General features: G+C 45.0%; 1 protein-coding gene across 3 annotated transcripts; it reads left to right on the forward strand.

Annotated features, from left to right (window-relative positions):
- The first annotated feature begins 260 nt into the window (after positions 1-260).
- On the forward strand, positions 261-20,103 carry tiparp (TCDD-inducible poly(ADP-ribose) polymerase). Of its 3 annotated transcripts, none has more exons than XM_085131721.1 (7): positions 261-561; positions 1,583-2,626; positions 10,250-10,439; positions 10,742-10,929; positions 15,448-15,795; positions 17,172-17,429; positions 18,495-20,103. In XM_085131721.1, exons 2-7 carry the CDS (start codon positions 1,608-1,610, stop codon positions 18,682-18,684), a joined length of 2,193 nt encoding a protein of 730 aa, XP_084987847.1. In that variant the 5' UTR covers positions 261-561; positions 1,583-1,607; the 3' UTR covers positions 18,685-20,103. The 3 variants fall into 3 exon arrangements, with proteins under 3 accessions (XP_084987847.1, XP_084987848.1, XP_084987846.1); XM_085131722.1 differs by lacking the exon at positions 261-561 and adding an exon at positions 582-1,162; XM_085131720.1 differs by lacking the exon at positions 261-561 and having other exon boundaries at positions 582-2,626.
- The last annotated feature ends 274 nt before the right edge of the window (positions 20,104-20,377 follow it).

The following is a 20,377-nucleotide window of genomic DNA, read 5'->3' on the forward strand; positions in this document are numbered from 1 at the left end:
CCTAAACCATTAATCTACTGGCTTTACTTGGAATGGATACATCTAAATTATTTAATTATTTTTCCATCAAAGAGCTGTAATTAACTTGAACAGTATGTTAATACTTGTTTGTTTTTAGAAACCTACTTCCGGGGTCGTTGAGGTTTCCCCACACTCTCATGCAGCGTTTCCGGCCCCGCCTCCCTTCGAGCCGAAACCCAGCCTTCCTTTGACGAGACCCCGCCTCTGACAGGTTACGGGGGCGGGGCCAGGTTGTGCAAAGATGGGAGAGAGGGCAGTCAGTTAGAGCGTCTCTCGCCACAGCTGTGCGTTCCTCTCTTCTGTTCTCAGTCGCCTTTTCCTATCCGGCAGAAGGATACAAAGAAAGGGAGACACCATGAAATAGAGACGTAGTATGAACGCGTCGGGGACAACAGAAGGACGAGAGCAACCGAACCGGACAACAGTCTAGCCCCGGACACGGATACTATTATCCCCGGAGCTTCTCCGATGAGTGCACTGGATTTTACCCACCAAAGAGCGTCGAGACTGGGGGGGAGTGGGGCGGACATTATCGCGCAGGTAGGGTTTTGTCGCCGCGGTGTGAGAGACCCGGGGCTCTGCGGGCTGTCCTGTGGGGAAGCTGGGCATGCTGCAGTGCTTCTCTGTGTGTTTCTTTCACACTGACAGCCCGCAGAGCCCCGGGTCTGCTGACCAAGTGTTTCTGCTTAAAGGACAACGAGAGCTGCCGTTTGTGTAGCGGAGCGCTGAAACAAGTCTCCGGGGTGTCCCGCTTGTCTTTTGTCGCTGCTCGGCGTTTACGGTGCCGTGTGTGTCTCTGTGTGTGCATATATGGGACTGTGTGTATGTGTATTTGTCAGCTGTAAAGCGTACGTGCAAAGTTGCTCGAGCAGCGACGTGTGAGCGGCACGTAGACGGCAGGGACCGCGTATCGGACTCCCGTGATCAAAATACACCGTCCCGGGAGAGGGAGGTTTTGTTACATTGATGATTTTATCGCTCCCGTTCGGATACGCAGCTGTAATTGCAGGAATGACGTTAGCAGCACACCAAAAAAAGGCACAAGAAGGGGGAGGAAAAAGCACAAGACACTGCAATTATATGTTCTCGTTTTTTATGATTAATCTGAGGCTGGAGCCCAAGTTCCCTGCTGTAGGATTAGGTAATATTTTTCCGCTTCAGTTGGCCTGCTGACTGCACTAAGCTGCTTCACTAACAAGACTCTGTATAACAGGCTGTTCCTGTAATATTCCTATAAGGACTGGGGTTTATAATGACCGCAGATGATGATGATGGTGGTGGTGGTGTAACATGTGCTGGGTCATTCTGGGACCAGAGCAGTTTTGGTTTGCAGAGGGAGGGGGTGAACTGGTTTCGTTTCGGTATATAGAGGGTGAGGGTTTTCCTTTCCAGGAAAGGGAAGATGAGTTTATGATATGGGCTAATACCTCGTCCGAGCGACACAGACTATTAATCATTTCTTTATGCGCTAGGATGACTTCACCTTGGAAACTAGGCTTAAAGGATTATAGGTGTTGTCTTTGATGACTACCTCTTTCTCTTCTCTTTCTCCTTCTCCCAGGACTGACGGGCTTTCACAGAAGCTCATGGACAAAACTTTGCACATTCTCCAGAAATCCACAGATGGTGTGCCGACCGGGATCACCCTGGATGTGAGTTTGAATATGGACGAAGGGGAAGATTTCACGGAGCAACAGATCGTGGGGCTCTCGGACAAAATACCTCTGGTGAAACCTTATTTCAAGAAGAAACAAAGGAAATTGGATGCCAAATGCCTCCACCGAGCCCTGGAGGATCCTATACTGACTACTTTGCTGAGCACAGATACGCTGGTTTCCGGGGATGGGGTGTTTGTTCCCCGGAACCAGCCGGGCCGGACTCCGGGGAATTTGTGCGCAGCGGCTGTAGTGAAACAGAACTGCCTGGGCCAGGTGTGCCTCAAAGACCGGGGCACCGCTGACAATGCCACCGCTGGGGCCGGTGTGCCTGGGTTGATCACCCAGGACGTTGATGTGGAAATAGCCGATACTACTACGGAGCTGGATGAGACTGTTCGGCGAGGGGAGCGACCTAAGATCAGCGATTCTTCCCCCGACTGCTTCCAGCTGAAACCGGGCCTCAGGGAGTCTGGTAGCGCGGTGACAATAACAGCTCCCAGCAGGGATATACCTCCCATAGTTGCACCCCAGGTTCCTCCACACCAGGAGGGGGCAATCAAAAGCAACGACCTCCTAACCTCTGGGGCAACAAATCTTCCAGTCAAAGACTGCACTGGAATCTCGGACCCCCTCCTCCTGCAGCCTGACAAAGGAGTGCTATTTCAGGACAAAAGTGAAGAGGCCTCACTGGATCTGGTTTTTGAGCTGCTCACTCAGCTCCAATATCACACACACCAGTCAGACTCAGTGGACATTTGTGTGGATTTCCTCCAGGGACTGTGCGTTTATGGCAATGATTGTGCCCACCACCACACCGTCCTGCCCTACCACTGGCAGATCCGCAAGAGCAGCAGCCAGACCTGGCAGAGCATAGCAGATGACTCCCAGGAACAGCTGGAGAGACTGTACTGCAACCCTGACAATGAGCAAGTCAGGCTAAAGTATCAGTAAGTATCCCACTGTAGTGCAACCTGGACTCTGTGTTAATCAGTAGCATACGTGCTGCGAACTCCCTGGTTATATACAGGACCCCTGCTACAGAGGGAAGCAGCATCAAAGTATTTCTGTTTTTTTTTTTTGTTTTTTTTTGGTTGGATCTTTGCCATCTGTGTCTGTGGGTGATGGGACAATTCACTTTGCATTCAGTCAATTGAAAGTAGGAAGTGAAACCACAATTCATGCCCCAAGAGTATCACCCTTCAGCATTTCTCTTTATTCCTGACAATTGTTTTCATATATATTATAATATTTCCAATATAAGTGGACAATTAAACCGTTTCAAGTTTTAACCCAAATCCTCATTCTGTATAAGCGGGGCTGAAATTAGAGAATACTGCCACCACCCCAGTCCATTTGGTGTTGAACATGCTGCTGAAAGGACTGTGTGTTCGATCGATGGGTATTTGTGACATAGCAACAATGGTGCAGTAATCTGATAGGCTGCATGCAAGTGATAGTCTAAGCCACTTCTGGTTCAGAGTGTTGGAAACTGTAGACCTGAGTTTCCTCTTTGGTTTTGCCACCGGTGACAAACTGAAAACACTGCACAGCTGTTCTGTACATGCATGGATGATGGACTGCAGACAAGTGACTGCTCCTCCCAATGCTGACTGTTGCTTTCACAGCTTTATAATGCACATGGTCCGTGTGTCCTTCTAGTTAATGTGTCACCTGCATCTACTGTATCTCTTTATTTGAACAGCTATCATGCCCTTGTGTAGGCACGGCCCTGATATCGGTTATCTATTTCCTGCACTTCCCTTCTTCTAAACCCAGATCTGTGATTGGCCAGAAAGCTGTCAAAAGCGAGGCTTTTTCTTTTCTTTTTTTTTTTTTTATAGCACTCGTTGCAGAAAGCCGTGAACTTGCGTGACCCCCAGCTGCCTTGTGCGGTCAGTGACACAGACGCACTTGGCAGCTTCTCTTCTTCCCTCGGTCATAAGCGTGCGCGTCACTGTGTACACTCGCACCCACACTCACACACGCACTGCTTGACACGCAAACACTCGCACGAATAAACTGCACAGGGAAGCAAAGTGACTCGCAGTGCTCTCACGCTCGCCTTTTAGCAGACGGAGATAAACGTCTTTTTCTCCCTCACTCACACCACACACAAGATAAACAAGCACTTGGCAAGCCCCATTGGGGTGACACAAAGGAGCATCTACTGCTTCCTGTGAAACTGTACTGTATGCAAGTACATTCACACTCACACACACACAAAGGGTACTTGTACACAGGTTTGACCCTAAGCTTTCAATCTCTTCTGTAGTTTTCGCGAGTTAGAGGCCTCCCCACATTTTCATGTCATTATGTGGATCTAATTACAAGTGCACTTTATGTCAGTATAGTGTAATCTTAAGGCATTAACCCTATCCACACCCCCACTCACATTTAAAGCCCTTTAAGCACCTAGGTGTTTTTCACACACACACACACACAGGTTTTGAGGTGTGCACCAACTTTTGTGTCTGTGTGTGTCTGTGTGTTTGACTTGTTGACTCATGTTTTCAGCTGAAACTATGCAAAGAGCATATTGCTCCACAAACAGGATATGCACCTGGTGGTGTCAACCCAGATTCTTCAGAGGCCTTTTGAGTGTGTCTCATACAGTAAGACAGGACCATCTGGCTCACTTGACAGAAACTGCAGTGGAAACCAGAAACAACAGAAAATTTTTACCAGCACATTTTCAATGTGTATATGTGTATATGGATAATCCTGTAATGACTGTTTTTGTTTTTCTTTACATAAAAAAAATACTTTGAGGCATTTCAGTCAGTTTTCTTTTTTAGTCTGACTCTGGTGTATCTTCTGATGACTGGAGTTTTGTTTAAAGCTAATTCATTAATATATCTTTGCCATTTTTAAGTGAATATACCCAAGTAGCAAAGGATACATTTTTAGTTTGGCTAAAAAGGAATTCTCCAACCCTGACCCTTAAAACAGGTTTGACTGTTTGTGGATGGTTGAATGAAAACACAGCGTAAAACATTTTCACATGATCCCAGATAAGTCCTTTTCTTGCGTGTTTAGCTTTTTATCTGCAGGAAGTAAACTGTGGCCAGTTTTTGTTTTTTGAGGGGTTTTTTTGTTTTGTTTTGATTTTTTTTTTTTCTTTTTCTAAGGTGGGCCATTGTAGATTTTATTTACACCACAGGTAAGGACTGTAAATAAGCTCGTCTCTGGCAGATTTGATTATGTGCACTATGGGCAAACTTTAATATCGGTCGGGGGCTCTGAAAGCGGAGCAGCCTGCCGAGTGATGACACACAAACTGGGGGAAAGTCGGTTAGCCGTGCAGCGTCGACACAAATCAGCTCATTCAGCCAACTGCGCAAAGCTTTGTGTAGCACTGGGTGTGTGTGAGAGCTCTTTTGATCATCTTTCTTTAGAGATGCAACCCAGCTTGTCTTTTCATGCACGCAAGCAGCCACACGCACACACAGGGTGGAAGGCGTCACCGTGGTTACGGCAGCCAAATGATAACATCGTTAGCAGTATAAAGAGGAGCAGATGACTTAACAAGCTCTGCCGTCGGTATGGAGACGCAGGCCCATTCGGCCTTTGGCCGCGCGTGTGCGTGGCAGGAAAGAAAATGCACGACTGCTTTTGTATATCTCCATCTGATTATGTTTTGCATGGCCTACTACAGGGCGTGCAAGTGTGTGTTCTGTGCTGAGCTGTTCGTGTGTGTGTGTGTGTGTGAGATCCATAACACAGGTTAATCCCATCCATATGATAAGCAGGAATGGAAGTCCGGTTAATCCGTCTTAGTCATGAACTCAGCAGTGAGGAGGAATGTCACAGTCATCGCTTCTAAAACTTTTACTGTAATAATCCTGCACCGTACAGTTGTTCGTGTGTGTGTGTGAGGAATAGTGTTCACTTTACAAGCTGATTGTGTGACAACTGCTACTTACAACAAAATACAAACTTTTTCCTGTAATATCTGTTTAAGGAGGAACTTTAGCACTTGATATCTTGCAGTAAAGGTGTGTGTGTGTGTGTGTGTGTGTGTGTGTGTGTGTGTGTGTGTGTGTGTGTGTGAGAGAGAGAGAGAGATAAAGACAGGCCTTTTTTGGTTAACCATGTGATAGAAGCTTTGCTTGTCATTAACTGGCATAAAGAGTCACTGAGCGCCAAGGACAGAGCAACCTGACACCAAGGTGTGTGTGTCTTTGTGTGTGAGTGTGTCTTTGTGTTTCTATCACAGGGGATTCTGTGTTACCTTGATGTGTTTCATGAATCTCAGAAAATTAAGGATGATTGTGTCTAAGTGAGCTGTGTTTGTTTGTGAGAGTAGAGGCAGTGTCAAGATAGTCAGACTGCATGTGTGTGTTTGTGTGGATATAATGTGTCAGACAGATCACGCCATGAATCAGAGGGGCGAGGTCTGTGTCGCTCTGCCTCTCATTACTCAAGAGTCTGCCTCCTTTTTTTTTTTTTTTTAATTCCAGCTCCACCTCCTCTTATTTAATTTATTTCTTTTTTTTGTTCATAATAATTCCACACCAGATGTAATTTTTTTGTCTTCTACATTTCCTTGACGTGCCCATTTTCTTCCCTTTTATTCCTCTGTCTCGCTCCTTTTCTTTATTCCTTACTTTTCCCTGAAGGGCCCCAAAGAGGTGGGAGAGATGTCCCAGTGCTCTCAAGCAGAATCCTTTTCCCCGTGATTTCAAACCGTTTTTCTTTCTCTGGTCTTCTCCTCCCTCAAGTGTTAATTAAGTGTTGATTTAAATTCCAAACTCATTTGCTTATCTTCCCCCTTTTTCATCTCCTTTTTTTAAAGCCTCGCATTCTTTATAGGCTGGGCACCTTTAATATTTTCAAAAGAGAGGCTTAAAGGACTGAGAGAGGACACCCTGAGCTATGAGCTCAATTATGTGGACAGATACACTCATACTGGAAAAATCCAGGACGTGCAGGTGATGCGAGTGTGCGCTTCTTCCTGTTCTGTGTGTGCGTGTGTGTGACTTTGTTGTGTGTTCACTGCCTGTAAAGCTAAAAAACAGGAACAAATGAAGCCTATTTAAATAGATAACTGGATTGTGAATACAAGGAAATAACACTAGCACATGACATCAAGGGTGTGTGTGTGTGTGTGTGTGTGTGTGTGTGTGTGTGTGTGTGTGTGTGTGTGTGTGTGTGTGTGTGTGTGTGTGTGTGTGTGTGTGTGTGTGTGTGTGTGTGTGTGTGTGTGCGTGCGTGCGTGCGTAAAAGAAGTGTTCGTCAGCAGATTTGCTTGACTGACTGAGTTATCTGGGCGTGACTGGATGAAGTTTTGCGTGTACGTACATGAATCTGTCCACAGAATGTGTGTGTGTGCACGTACATAGATGAGTGTTCCTCCAGTGTGTGATGTTCACAATAGCATGACTGATGTTGGAATGTGGGTCCTTTGGTGTGTAGTCATGAGAAAGTTTGAAGGTGTGTGTGCTATAGGCATATTGGGGGGGATTTCTTAACCTTTATTCATGCAGGGAAATGTTTTCCTTAGAAGCCGCTGTCCTTTTTCTATCACCTTGCCTGCTTATAGTGTTGGGAGCTGCTCAGTACAAGTTCCTTTCCTTTTGGGTGCACCTTGGGAGAAAAGTGGGAGAAGCCCCGCATTTCCAGCGTGGTTTTTGACTCTGCTAGAGTGGGCGTGCTTTGGGTCACTATCCAACTCTTGATTGGCCGTCTCACCAAATCTCAGTTCACTTAATTTAACTGCTGGAATTTTATTTTTTAAAATGGCGCAAACTAGATGGGGAGGAAGAGGCTATGTGAAAGGATTTGGAAATAATCAACTCCGGAGACTCTAGTATTTGAGTGTGCAGCGGGGAGGGAGAGAGTAGGATGTGTGAGAGGTAGATACAGAGGTTACATCCTTTTTTAAAATTTCCAATCAGTGTTTTATGTTGAAATGACAAGGTTGAAAAAGCAAGGCTGAGGTGGTTTGTGGAGATGGTGGATATATTGGTCGGAGGAGGAAAATAAGACCTCACAGGAGGTTCATGTATGTAGTGAAGTAGGACACATGACATGACACATGGTTGGAACGGGTAGAGTGAGATGGAGGCAGAACTGGGTCAGAGGCTTTTCAAACAGTCTTTTTAGAGGTCCTAGTAGACCAGAGTAGTGCAGACCTGAGGCGTAAATATAACAAGCATGTTTTTAAATGAAAACATATCAGTAACGACACTGTGGTAATGAGTGAGGTAGGATGGAAAGCTCAAGTTCATTTTCTCATAACACTTGTGCATGGTTTGTTAGTCAGCCACACACACACGTGTCATCATTACATACCGTCACAAGCGAAAAACATTCTGTTCCGATACCATGAAAACATGTCACAGGAGAGCGCACAGGTGCAGGACAGGGTGAAACTGAAGATCAGCATCAGTGAATATCAGATTTATTTATTTTTGTATCATCACTCCCTTGCACCTTTTTTCATTGTTGTTCTGTTTTTCTCTTCCATTTCTGCCTTTCATTTTCACATTAATACAGCTATTAATTTTTTTTTTGTTTTGTTTTTTTCCCATTTTAAACTGAAATGCATCTCTGTTAGTTGAGAAGAATTCAGAAAGTTGCAGGGATTATCTGCACCTTCTCTCTGTGTGTTTCTGGTAATCAGGTGGTCTGATTATCAGTGACTCACTCTTCAGTTACTGTTTTGTTTCTGCACGTGCTCTCTAAATGAACTCTCATTTCACTTCCTATTCCAGAGATGTGTTTGCGGTATGACTTTGCAGAAATACAGATGTAAATTTAGGGTATGTAACTACCATTTGAGTCAGTGTTTATGCGAGTTTTCAGAAAACGAGACGGGGCCTCTCATTATCACCTTCCTGTGAGACACTAGTGTGTTTGCCAGTAACCCCAGCAGCCAGTACCTGCACTTAGTGGATGAAACTGAAGACTTGTTTTCTCTTCGGCCATTATAATACGAGGTTTCACCGCTTCAGGCTGTTGAACTTATAAGGAGGTTTCAGCGCTACTGCTGCTGCTCCACTTCTCTGTTTTTCAGTGGGAAACCTCTAAACTGTGTAGTGTACTTTATTTAAAGTAACACACACAGTCTAACATTTTCATGTTACATTCACTTAGCTTCTCACTAATAATCAATGAGACAATTAACATCATCATGCAATGTGCCCGCTTCTATGGCTGTAGTGTCATGCTCATGTTTAGTGTGTTAAATATATGTATAGATCGTGTATATGTGTGTCTTTGCCATAACATGCCAGTGTGTTTGGCCACATTTATGTAAGTGGTATGACTGACCCAGAAAGGATTTGCCGGAGGCTCGAGCGAGGACTAATGCAGCGCGACTGATGCACATGCACACACTCAGACATGCACGCAACAGTGTTTTGACCCGCGTGTGTTGGGACAGAGAGGGGTTAAGGTGAGGTTGTATGGGTGTGAAAAGATTATGTGTTTCCCCTATTTATTTTTTGGCAGATGGTAACTCTGTGTTTAGATATTCTACTGTACTATGCTGAAGTGCATTCACTGACCACCTACAGCTACTAGATCATTATTTTGTAGGTTAACCTGATTGTTTGCTACTCAAATAGCAAGCCTGTAGAGCAGGGCCTGGATTATTATCATTATTATCATCATGTCTAGATTATTGTAATTCATTGTTCACTTGTCAAAGCAAAAACTCCCCGAATCGTCTGCAGCTGTACTAACTCCCCACTGAATGCAGAATTCATTTTAAGACTGGTTTTGACTTTTAGAGCTGTAGATGGAGAAGCACCAGCTTACATCAGTGAACTTTTACATTCTTACGTCCCCAGCAGGTCCCTGAGGTCATGTGATCAGGGCCTGCTGGCTGCGTATCATATGAGGCTGAAAAGGACACAGCTTTTTCAACATTGGCTCTCAGACTCTGTAGCTCTCTCAGAGGGAGAGAACTACAGAGTCTGAGAGCCTTAGATCTGTGGACTTGGTGATCTCTTTAAAAAAACACACAGAACAAAACAACTAAAAACTCACATTTTTAAATTTGTTTGGTTAACTTTTTTTTTTTAAATGTTCTGGTATTTTCTTTGATGCTTACTGATGTTTTGATTTGGAAGGGCTAACCTATCTTTTTATATAATATAAACGTTGCTAGGCAGCTATTTGGTTACTTACTGTAAAGATTTGAGAGCAATGTCAACCATCGTTGTACATAATGAGAGAGCTGTTCCCATGAGCTGGTTCCATGGGGAAGTCAAAGTAAAGTTAATCCTAGTAACTTGCTCAAGGGCACTTTGAAGTTGTCATGTATGGCTTTCTGTTTTTCATTTGTAAGTCATTTACTTTAAATTTACACCCTATGCAGCTCAGTATAAGTGACTAAGTAGAGGTTTGATCATCCTGCTCCAGGGCTCACGGATTAAGTTAACGTTCCATCAACAGCTTCGTGCTTTGTAGCAGAGCTTCTAATGGAAATATAAACTGTGATCATTTAACAACAAGGTCATCACTCCACAGCCCTGCGTGCTAGCCGTCCGGGTTAATGTGCATTGCTGACTGCAGCGCTTAGCTACGTAGTTATTCTAATGACTTCAAACCTTGTGTTGCAGGGGTCGAGTGTTTGCCCTAGACTTTGGGACGATGCGAGTGTGCGACCTCGAGTTTGACTGCGTCCGACGACTGAGCACCCCCCCCAGCCCTCTACCCCTGCCTGCGATGAACCCAAACCCCACCCCCAGCTGTCACACAGTGTGGAAGTACTACTGCAGAGACAATTTTGGCTGGAGGGAATACTCCGAGGTGAGCCATTCGATGCATTTATTTGTGTGTGTTCGGGTGCATTCAGGCTCTGCGAACAGCCAAACACATTAGCTTCGCCCACATTAATCAGTTGTCCAATGATGGGGTGGATTTAGAAAAAAGGCTCTCATGTACACAAACTACTTGCTTTTGTAACACAGCTTTTTATCCATGTGTGACCTTTTATTTATCATCTTTACAATGGCCACATTTGATTTACAGGTAAAATGGAAAAATGCAGACGTTACCTGCAGAAAATGGTAAACAAATGTGTTTTCCCTCCCTTTCCTTCTGCTCCACAGCCTGTGGTTAAGCTCATAGAGGAGGCGAGTTCGAGAGGTCTTAAGGAGGTGAGGTTCATTACGCTCCAGAACCAGTATATCCTCAACATCAGGGAGGGCTTCCAGCAGAACGCAGTCTTCGGGTTCCGACGTCAGATCAAGAAGCGGCCCATGTTCATGTCCTCCGTGATTCTCACACCACACCTACAGTAAGTAAACATGGCTGATATTAGATCTAACTACAGCTTTGCTTTTGTGGTTAGGAGGTGAGCACTAATAGAGCTAGAGCTGGATCCAGAGGTTGAGGTTTTGGCCATGGTGAAGACATGGCTCGAGTAGATAAACAACAACACAGCTGAGATGTCTCCACAGTGACTTAGTGGATTTGCTCTCAGAGCATCGCTTGCAGTAATGTAAGCAGGGACTCGTTTTTGTGAACATGTTACTGTATTCATAGGAACTGTATTGTACTCTGCGCTGGCATTAGGCTTAGTTTAGATTGGGCGGAGTGATACACCCAGTATGGTGGCTGTTCTGAACTACCTAATGTGACGGTTGTTATGATGCAGACTTTAAATAAAGGACTGCTTCTGAGGCCAAAGCTGTTAATCACATAATGACTATTGCCAAGATCCACCCAGCCTTATAGTAAGTAATGCCAGAAAACGACTTTTTCCAGAGCTTAGTATTGGTACTAATTAATAGTAGCAGTTCTCATTTGAAAGGTAGCAGTCATTAACTAGATTAATAGCCTTGCTTTTCTGTTTTTCCCTGCTGGCTTGCCTTTTTACTTTCCAACAGAGCTGTCTAAATCGTTTAGCACTTAGATCAGAGAACATTTAGTATTTTGCACATGAAGCAACACTGACTTTTAGAACAAAGTTCTGTGTTCAACACAAAAAAAAAGTCCCTGGCAACATGTGCAAAGTCACTCGCACACAAAGTTGATTCTTTAGTATCTGACACGCCATCTTCTTGTGGCTCTCTGTGTTCTCTGAGCATCCTGAATTTGTAGTTTGGAGACGCTGCAGGCACACAGAGGTCGGTACATGATGTTAATGTCACAGTCAGCGTTGAATACTGAACACTGTATTCACATTTTATCTTTTCTGCTGCACACTGGCAGCCTGAGCTAAACTCAAACCCCATCTTTACCACTTACCACGGCACAGATTTTTGGCACGTCAAACAGAGTCACTGGGACACGGGGAGATGTCCTGTGCAGAGCGAAGCAGATGGACGGGAAAATGAGATAAAGGAGGCGAACGAGAACAGACGAGACAAGTCGAGAGACGGGGGAGAGGCAGAAATCAAGGAAAGGGTGAAAAGAAGCAAAACATTAGCGCTTCAGATCCAGCGAACCTTTCCTAATGCGTTTCTTTCCCCTCTTTTCTTTTTAAAAAAAGAATTCTGTCTTTAGCTCAGTCAACTTCCTGTCCTTATAGCAGTGAAGTGATCTGGCTCGCAGCACTCGGGTCTTATTTTTGAAACAAGTGATACCAGATTGGAAACAAGTGGAGTCATTTCACCCCATTTGCAGAATCTTTCACTTCCTTTGCCGAGCAGGCTGCTGTAGCGGTGTCCTGCCAGTTTCCCACACAGAGCGAACGCTAGAACGAGCTGTTCCTACCGGGGCCCTGACAGTCAGGGGAAGACAAAATGGAGAGCAGGAGATGGAGGGAGAAAAGGAGAGAAGGAAAAGAGAGCGAGAGGGAGAAGCAGGGAGATGCAGAGCACAGCTGAGGAAGTGAATGAGGTCTAAATGGTTTCCAGACTGGGTGCACAGCAGAGTGGAGTTGGTGAGTGAAGGAGTGTGAAATGTTCCTGTGGGGAGCTGGAATTTGGATTGAGTGACTTGTTATGGGACGTTGTCATCCATTTGGTGTGTGTGTGAGCTTCAGTTAATTACTTTATCTGATCACAGTCACACAATGGGCACCAAAAAAAAAGAAGCTTCTAGCCAGGTGATCCAATAAAATGGGAATTTTATTTGTGTATAGGAATGGCTGTCAGTCCGTCCGGTGTCCTTTCGAGTGACCCGAAACTGTTTGTGTGTGTGTGTGTCTATCAGGAACAATCTGTGCCTGGGCTTGGAGGTTGAGGTCATTAGCTTGATTGGCACTCTCCCCCCTCACTCCCCTCCCCACCGCTCTCCCCCCGCCTTCCTTCTGTCATCTCTTTCTGCTCTGCCGGTGTTATTTTCAGCCATCTCCTCCCCTCTCTCCCTCCCTTGTTATCTGCCCCTAATCTTCTTCCTTTTCTTTTTTCCTCACTCTTTTCTCTCCCCCAAGTCCATCATTCTCGTGTTATCTGTCCCTTTTCATTTCACACTTGTTTTCTGCAGCAGGCTGTCTGTGATCTCTTCAAAGCACACGGGGAATAGAGACATCGATTTCAGGGAGGAGGGGGGAGAGATCGAGACCGGACAGACAAGATAAGCGAGAGAGAGAGAGAGAGAGAGAGAAAGGAGATGAGAAAAACTGTCGCACCGACTTAGAGTCACTCTGATCACAGTCTCCTGACAACACGCGCGCACACACACACGCGCACACACACTCACTTTCTTATGGCTGATAGCACTAACAGCATTTACACTTGGAGGGCGATAACTTGACAGCCAAACTACTGTTACCAACTCAAATGCCAGACGTAATAGTTTTCTTTTTTTGGCACTTTTTGACAGCTCCACAATGGCCATTTTATTCCCCCCCCCCCACCCCCGTGTCTTGTTCTCGCTCCTGTCTCTGCTTCACTTCGCCTCCCTGTTGTCTTGTTTGGTGTCTGGGTTTCATTTTCGCGCAGTCCTGTTGTTTTGTTTGGTCGGTGATGGCTGACGGCTGCTGAGGAGCTGCTCCGCTCCCCTGTGCGGTGATGTCATTGTTGACAGTCAGTGGCAGATGATTTTTAGAGAGCGCGCTCGTGGAAATGCTAGCCCATTGCGGCAGGCAGGCGGGCAGTTTTGTTTCACTCTTGGGGATTTTTGGGTGTGTGTGTGTGGGGGGGGAGGGGGGTATTGATTGTAGGCATATCGGAGCACAGCTGTAGGAAAGTGGAGAGATGGGGAGTGTGCTGGGGTGCCATTAGGTGATGGTTTGGTTGCTGTAAATTCCTCCAAAGCTGCTCTCACTGACCTTCAGCAGGCATGGATAAAGGCAGATGAAAAGAGATGAGGTTTCAATAAAGGGCAGCAACTATCATCCCTCTGTGAAGCACACTTGATCAGAGTAATCGGCGCTTCTGATCCAGTCACAGTTGTCCGGTCTTTCTGAGCATCGTGTGGAGGCCTTTTCATAATGCGGATTCTCAACTATGAGCAGTTTATTGATATTTTTTGTTGTTGTTTTTGTTATTGTTGTCTGCCATTCTTCTTCTTCTTCTTCTCCTTCTCCTCGCTGGCTTGTCTTGTGCTGTTTTTTTTTTTGTTTTGTTTTTTTGTTTTTTGTTTTTTTTGTAAATAGACCATACTTCAAAACAATTGAAGTTGGTGAGAGCCCGTCCTCTGTCACATGTTCCTCAGTGGCTTAGGGGCTAAGTTACCGCTCACTCTGTCCCTTGTATGTTGAATGTCGAGGGTTCAAGTACAGCGTGGGATGTTTTTCAGGATGACACTTTTTTTGTCTATATTATGTAATGCTCATCAACACACTTTTCAGGAATCAATTTTATTTTTATTTTTTTTTAACTATAAATATTTTCCCACGCACAAAATGATTGCGTACTGCAGAGGGACAGCTTTACTACAGCAAGGTAAATGTCCCTGAACAGTGAGGGTGACTACACTTTGAATACAAAACCAGTATGACAGAAATTATTATGATCACTCAGAGTAATCCCATTATGCACCAGGTAGCTGCTATCTCAGGTACAGTACACTTGTGTTTCTGAGCCATCTCTCTTCAACTCTGTTAGCCAACCCCTTTATCTCTGGCTTTTTAGCTGCACCGAAATCAAGCTACAGATTGAGTCCACTCATAGCAACAATCCCACCACAGTTTCTCCAGAAATTGCGTAGTCTAGTTATTTCTAAGATTGCATGCGAGTAAGATCTATGAAGATATATGTGATTGGTCGGTAGTACTCAGGCTACAAACCGAAAACGTCCCTTTGCCTGCAGATCTGAGTATAGAAATTCGAGTTGCACTGAATATTTTTCATATAAACCTCATCACAACTTTCCAGAGCCAAAACTGACATGTATAAATGTTTGTTTTGTCTGATCAAGCAACTTGCAAATTCATAAAATGTCTTTTATTCAGTTTGATAATCAAACAGCCTATTGTCAGTAGCTTGGTTTGTCCTGAATATAAATACATATGTCTATGACCGTGGCTCAGGGGGTTGGGAAGCGTATCTGTAAGGTCGCCGGTTCGATCCCCGGGCTCTCTGTCCTGGTTGTTGTGTCCTTGGGCACCGCCTACTGGTGTTGGCCAGAGGGGCCGATGGCGCGATATGGCAGCCTCGCTTCTGTCAGTCTGCCCCACAGCTGTCCCAGGGCAGCTGTGGCTACAACCGTAGCTGTTCTCCACCAGTGTGTAAATGCGAGAGTGAATGAATAGTGGCATTGTAAAGCGCTTTGGGCGCCTTTACAATGAACCCAATCCATTATTATTATAATGTGCAGTATATGCCCTAAATATGCTATTAACATAGGAAATAAATAACCATTAATGATATTTCTTACACTACTGTCAGAAATCTAACGCTTTCTTTTCTTTCTTTTGTTTTAGGACTTTGAGCGGCCTCTCTCTATCTCCTCTCCCCTGTTCGTCGTCCTCTTCCTCATCCTGCTCATCATCCTCTTCCTCCTCATTATCATCATCCTCCTCCTCTTTGTCCATGGACCTTCCTGCGTCATATCCCCTCTCGCCAACTACCACCAACCCACCCAGCCTTTTTCCTGAAACGTGGTTGCCGATGACCATGAGCCAGGACTTCCTTCGGGTGCCGGTTTCCCGCGAAGACCGCAGCTACCGGACGGTGTACAGCCTGTTCCACAAGACGGTTTCGGAGACCAAGTTCAGGATTATCAAGATCCTACGTGTGCAGAACCCCTTCCTATGGGAGAAGTATAAGAGGTGAGAGGAGAAGCAGATTATTATAGAGATGTCTTTTAATCATGTATAATTCCTACAAATTTTAACCATGACACCAGGAAACTTTTCTGTCAGTAAGTGTGCTGGCAGGGTTGCATGTATTAATTTCTTTTGCATGTAGCTTTTTTTTTTTCATGCTTTGTGGGAAAGCTGTGGCATCCGAATTTGATGCATCTGTGGTTGTGTTGTTGAGCACAGCTCTGCTGAAATAATCAACATCTACGATGTCATGAGAAAGGCACGAGTTTCAAAACTTGTTTTGACAGTCGAGAGATTTGACCTCACTTGAGGACATAAAATAAGTATTGATGTTAAAAGCAACGATCTGTGTTTTATATAATGAACCCATAGTGTTGCTGAAGTTGCACCAGAGTACGGTGGTAGTTTCACAGACTTTGCTGTTGCGGTGCAGACCGGGTGTTAATCCTTTTTATTCAGATGTCTGTTATTGAAGTCTAAAACGTTTAAGACTGAAACGATAATCAAAAAAAAGGTTTAATGTAAAAAATGTAAAGAGTGGGGAGGAAAGAAAGAAAGAAAATAGGCCAAATAGGAGCAGCTGTGTGGGACTTCGTGAGAACGAGTCAGCAGTGGTGTGTGAAAACAGCAGATGGAGAGATGTTTGGTGATGATGATGTTCCTGTCTTCAACACACAGGGCTAACCGCTGTGATTAGTACAGGGCAAGGCCTATCAGCTGTGACAGTTATACTCTCCCACACGGGTACCACACGGTTTCAAAATGACTGAAGGTGTGTGTTTCTGTGCGTGCGTGTCACTGAATTTGAAAGTGTTGCCCCCCCTCTGAATGTCGGTAGAGTTCCTCTTCCCACACTCTGGTTATGACAGGAAACCCATAACTGCTTGTTTGCTTGTCTGTTTGTGCGCGTGTGTGTATTTGCACGCAAATGACTTGTGAAATGTTCATGTGAAAAGAGAGCGTTTATCACCTCTTTTCTAAATTTGGAAATTAAGTGTGCTTGTTTGCCGAGGTGTGTGTGTGTGTGTGTGTGTGTGTGTGTGTGTGTGTGTGTGTGTGTGTGTGTGTGTGTGTGTACGTGCACGCACGCGCTTGGATGTGTGTCACTAACAAGCTGAGAGATCATGGGAGGTCATGCCAGGGTCACAGCCTTTCTGGCCTGAAACACTTTCAAAACGAGCAGCACGTTACAGCGTCACTGTACTGATCGTTGCGCAAGAACCAGATTCAGGGCCGCGTTTTTCTACAGTTTCAGTGCAAACAAGGTTGTGGTCACAGTTAGTGTCAAGTCGTATTTTCTCATCAATACAGTCTGTGTGTTATTTTCTGAAATGAATGAATCGCTGACAAATCCCCTTTCGCCTCCTCTGCTCCGACAGGAAGAAGGAGTACATGTCGCGGCGCATGTCGGAGAGGGACCGGCAGCTGAGCGAGCGTCACCTCTTCCACGGCACCTCGGCCGACGTGGTGGAGGGCATCTGCAAGCACAACTTCGACCCCAGAGTCTGTGGCAAACACGCCACCATGTTCGGACAGGGATCCTACTTTGCCCGTAAAGCTGTCTACTCGCACAACTTCTCCAAACGCTCGCCGAAAGGAGTCCACTGCATGTTCCTGGCCAAAGTCCTCACTGGAAGGTAGGTGTGTGCGTGCATGCTTGTGTGGACACTGATAAGAAAACATCTCCAGTTATGGGTGGAGTTTTATTTATCTGGAGGGGAAAAAATAACATGTCATTTAGTTTAAATTGCTGGGAATATATTGGCTTAATCATGTGATTTATGTGCCTCTAAACCAATGGCCCTCACTTATACCACTCACAGTGCTTTGCTTTGTTTAATTGTTCCCCGTTTACATCTTAGCTAGATGTAAATCTGCTTTGGTTTAGAGGAGGTCGGAAAGAACATAGTTTGGTAAATGCTAAATCAAGGCCTTATGTGTCCTGGGTTTATCGCTGGCTTGCGCGGTTTAGCGTCCCTAATGAACCGTTTGCAGTGTTTGACAAGTATGTTCCCTCCAGTGCACGGCTCTGCATAAACAACTTTTCCTTTTTGACCCCCGTCTCTCGCAAACGCTCGAGTACTTGGATTTACAGAACACATCGGCATCAATTTGGATCGTGAGAAACCGGAGGTTCTTTTCCATAAACCATCTTTCATGTCATACTATCGTCATGCTACACAAATTCCTCTTAAAATGCAAGTCAAATGTAGAGCCACACATGTAAAACAGCTGATTTGGCTGTGCCCATTGTACGTTGCCGGCTTTGTTTTGCTGCAGCAGAGAGTGTGTGGTGCACCCAGGGGATTGTGTGGCAGTTTAGGAACAACACTCTGTCTGTAAACCTGGGTCCAATCTGTTCCACGGCATAAGCGTCAGACCCGAACAGCAACACAGACTCCACGTCTCTACCCACTGCCTTTGTCTTATTTATGATCCCCAAATAAGCAGCACAGAGACTGATGGATGACGGGTCTTTGGGGATTGACATGAATATTTAAGCGAGGAAAAACAACCCGCCTACAGTGCACAGTTTCATTTCATACAGTCGCTACATGCTATATTATATAAAGTGTGGCAAAAGATACGGCAGTCTTGTATTCTTGAAATTTAGATTTCTGTGGGGTAAATTATTATCTTGTAACTCCAGAGTCCCAGCTCCTTAACTGAGCTTTTCTGTTGTCCTCTTTGTTTTCACACAGGTATACTGTAGGAAATCCCTCCATGCGACGGCCTCCACCTATCAACCCTCGTGACGCCTCTAGCGACCTCTACGACTCCTGCGTGGACAACTGGATGGACCCCCAGATCTTTGTCATCTTCAATGATGACCAGAGCTACCCTTACTTCATCATTCACTATGAGGAGGTGCCCAGTACAGTCGCTGTCTGAGCCAAGATTGCAACGCGGTGTCTGTATTTGCAAACACTTAATGTGCAGAGTCTGTTCAGGTTGTAGATGAGTGGATCTACTCATCTACAGCCACTTTAAAATAACAATTAAGACCAATTAAAAAGAAAGTATATGTCCACTTTGGTTTAACAGACTCTATTGTAATCGATTTGTTACACTAAATTGAATCCAACTGAAGGTGAAACCAGTCGAAACAGACTAAAAAATGTTTGCAAATACTCGGTGTTCCCGGTCTGTAGTCAGCTGGATCCACCTAGCCTACACTGCATCAAGGAATAACAGACCGGATTCATCTGGACAAAACTGGACTAGCAAAGGACACACCTGTTTTAATCTACTGTTCAGAGGTGGATGACAACTGAAAACAGCTGCAACAGCCTTGAGTGGACACATATAGCACACTTTGTCTGCTGTAGACAAGTGATTATTGTCACTTTGAAAAAAGGGGAAATGTACTTATTTGGAGCAGATGCAGGTAAAACCAAATCTAACCCCGCACCCCCACACTTAGCCTAGCCTGGCTGCCCCTCCTTGAGCCTGCTTCTGATGGAGGTCCCTTCCTGTTAAAAGGGAGTTCTTCCACCCCGCTGTTGCCAAGTGCTTGCTGACAAGAGCCTGTTGGGTTTCTCTCTGTAATACTGTGGGGTCCTTACCTTACGTTATAAAGCGCCTTTGGGATGACTGTTGTTCTGAACCTGCGCTTATATAAATAAATAAATTTAATTGGGTAATTTTGACTCGTACATGATCGTGGTTCCCACTGGACAAACGCTGTAGTAGACAGTTGGCGTCCTCTCAGTACTGTGAATGACCACCTGGCCACATTATTATTTTGAGGAAGCGGCAACAGACCAATCAGAGGCTTCCACAGAGAAGCTGTTGGAAACCCTGACCCTCCTGTTAAAGTGTTTACCCAGCCTCCGGCCCATTTTCAAGTATATGTGCTGCGTGTATGAATCTTTTAAGTTTAACGGACATTTATTTTGTGGCCTCTTTTTACCAGAGGTGGATGTGAGTTTCAGAGGGACTTTCCACATACTGTTAACCTCATGGCAGAGGATTCACGTGAAGCTAGTGCTGCTCCCGGATGCCGTTTTAGCTGTTGTACCCACCGCTTAGGCTCCTTTGAGGGGCTAAGGCGTGTACGTCATGCTGAGACATAATGCTGCTGCAACGGCGGCAGCGCTGTAGCGTTCTGTCAACAAACCCCCTTGAAACTCATCTCTCTCGGATTGCTCTGTCGCTCAGAGACGGTAGAATTTCTTTTTGTTTTTGAGACAAGGTGTACAGAAGTTCTTTGTTTATATTTGAACTGTGTGCCTTTTGTTCATAAAAATGTTTATTTATGTTAGTTTAATGTAACATTGGTTAAATAAAAGAATCTAAAAGAGAAAACGACTGACTGGTCAACCTGTGTTTTATTCAAATCACATCATTTTAGTTTTAACAAGCGCTCCAACACCCCTCACAGAAATGTAGCCCCAAACCATGACGAGCCTCCACCGTGTTTTACAGATGGCTGTATCGCTGTCCTGACCTCTGCCCTACATACGGAGGATAAAACCCCAAAGTTTCACATTTAAAGGCATCATTGCATCACATCTTTTGCCACTGATTTTCAGTCCAGTTCTTGTGTAAATTGAGAAACCTCAGCTTTTTAACTCAGTTTCCC

This window comes from Neolamprologus multifasciatus, chromosome 14, assembly GCF_963576455.1.
Source record: "Neolamprologus multifasciatus chromosome 14, fNeoMul1.2, whole genome shotgun sequence".
Taxonomy (NCBI): Eukaryota; Metazoa; Chordata; class Actinopteri; order Cichliformes; family Cichlidae; genus Neolamprologus; species Neolamprologus multifasciatus.

Excerpts from the sequence above, each read along its gene's own strand:
- tiparp (XM_085131720.1), top strand. The coding sequence starts at position 1,545 with ATGACTACCTCTTTCTCTTCTCTTTCTCCTTCTCCCAGGACTGACGGG. Across the intron at positions 10,930-15,447 it reads ATTCTCACACCACACCTACA|GACTTTGAGCGGCCTCTCTC; the intron begins GTAAGTAAACAT and ends CTTTTGTTTTAG. Across the intron at positions 15,796-17,171 it reads CTATGGGAGAAGTATAAGAG|GAAGAAGGAGTACATGTCGC; the intron begins GTGAGAGGAGAA and ends CTGCTCCGACAG.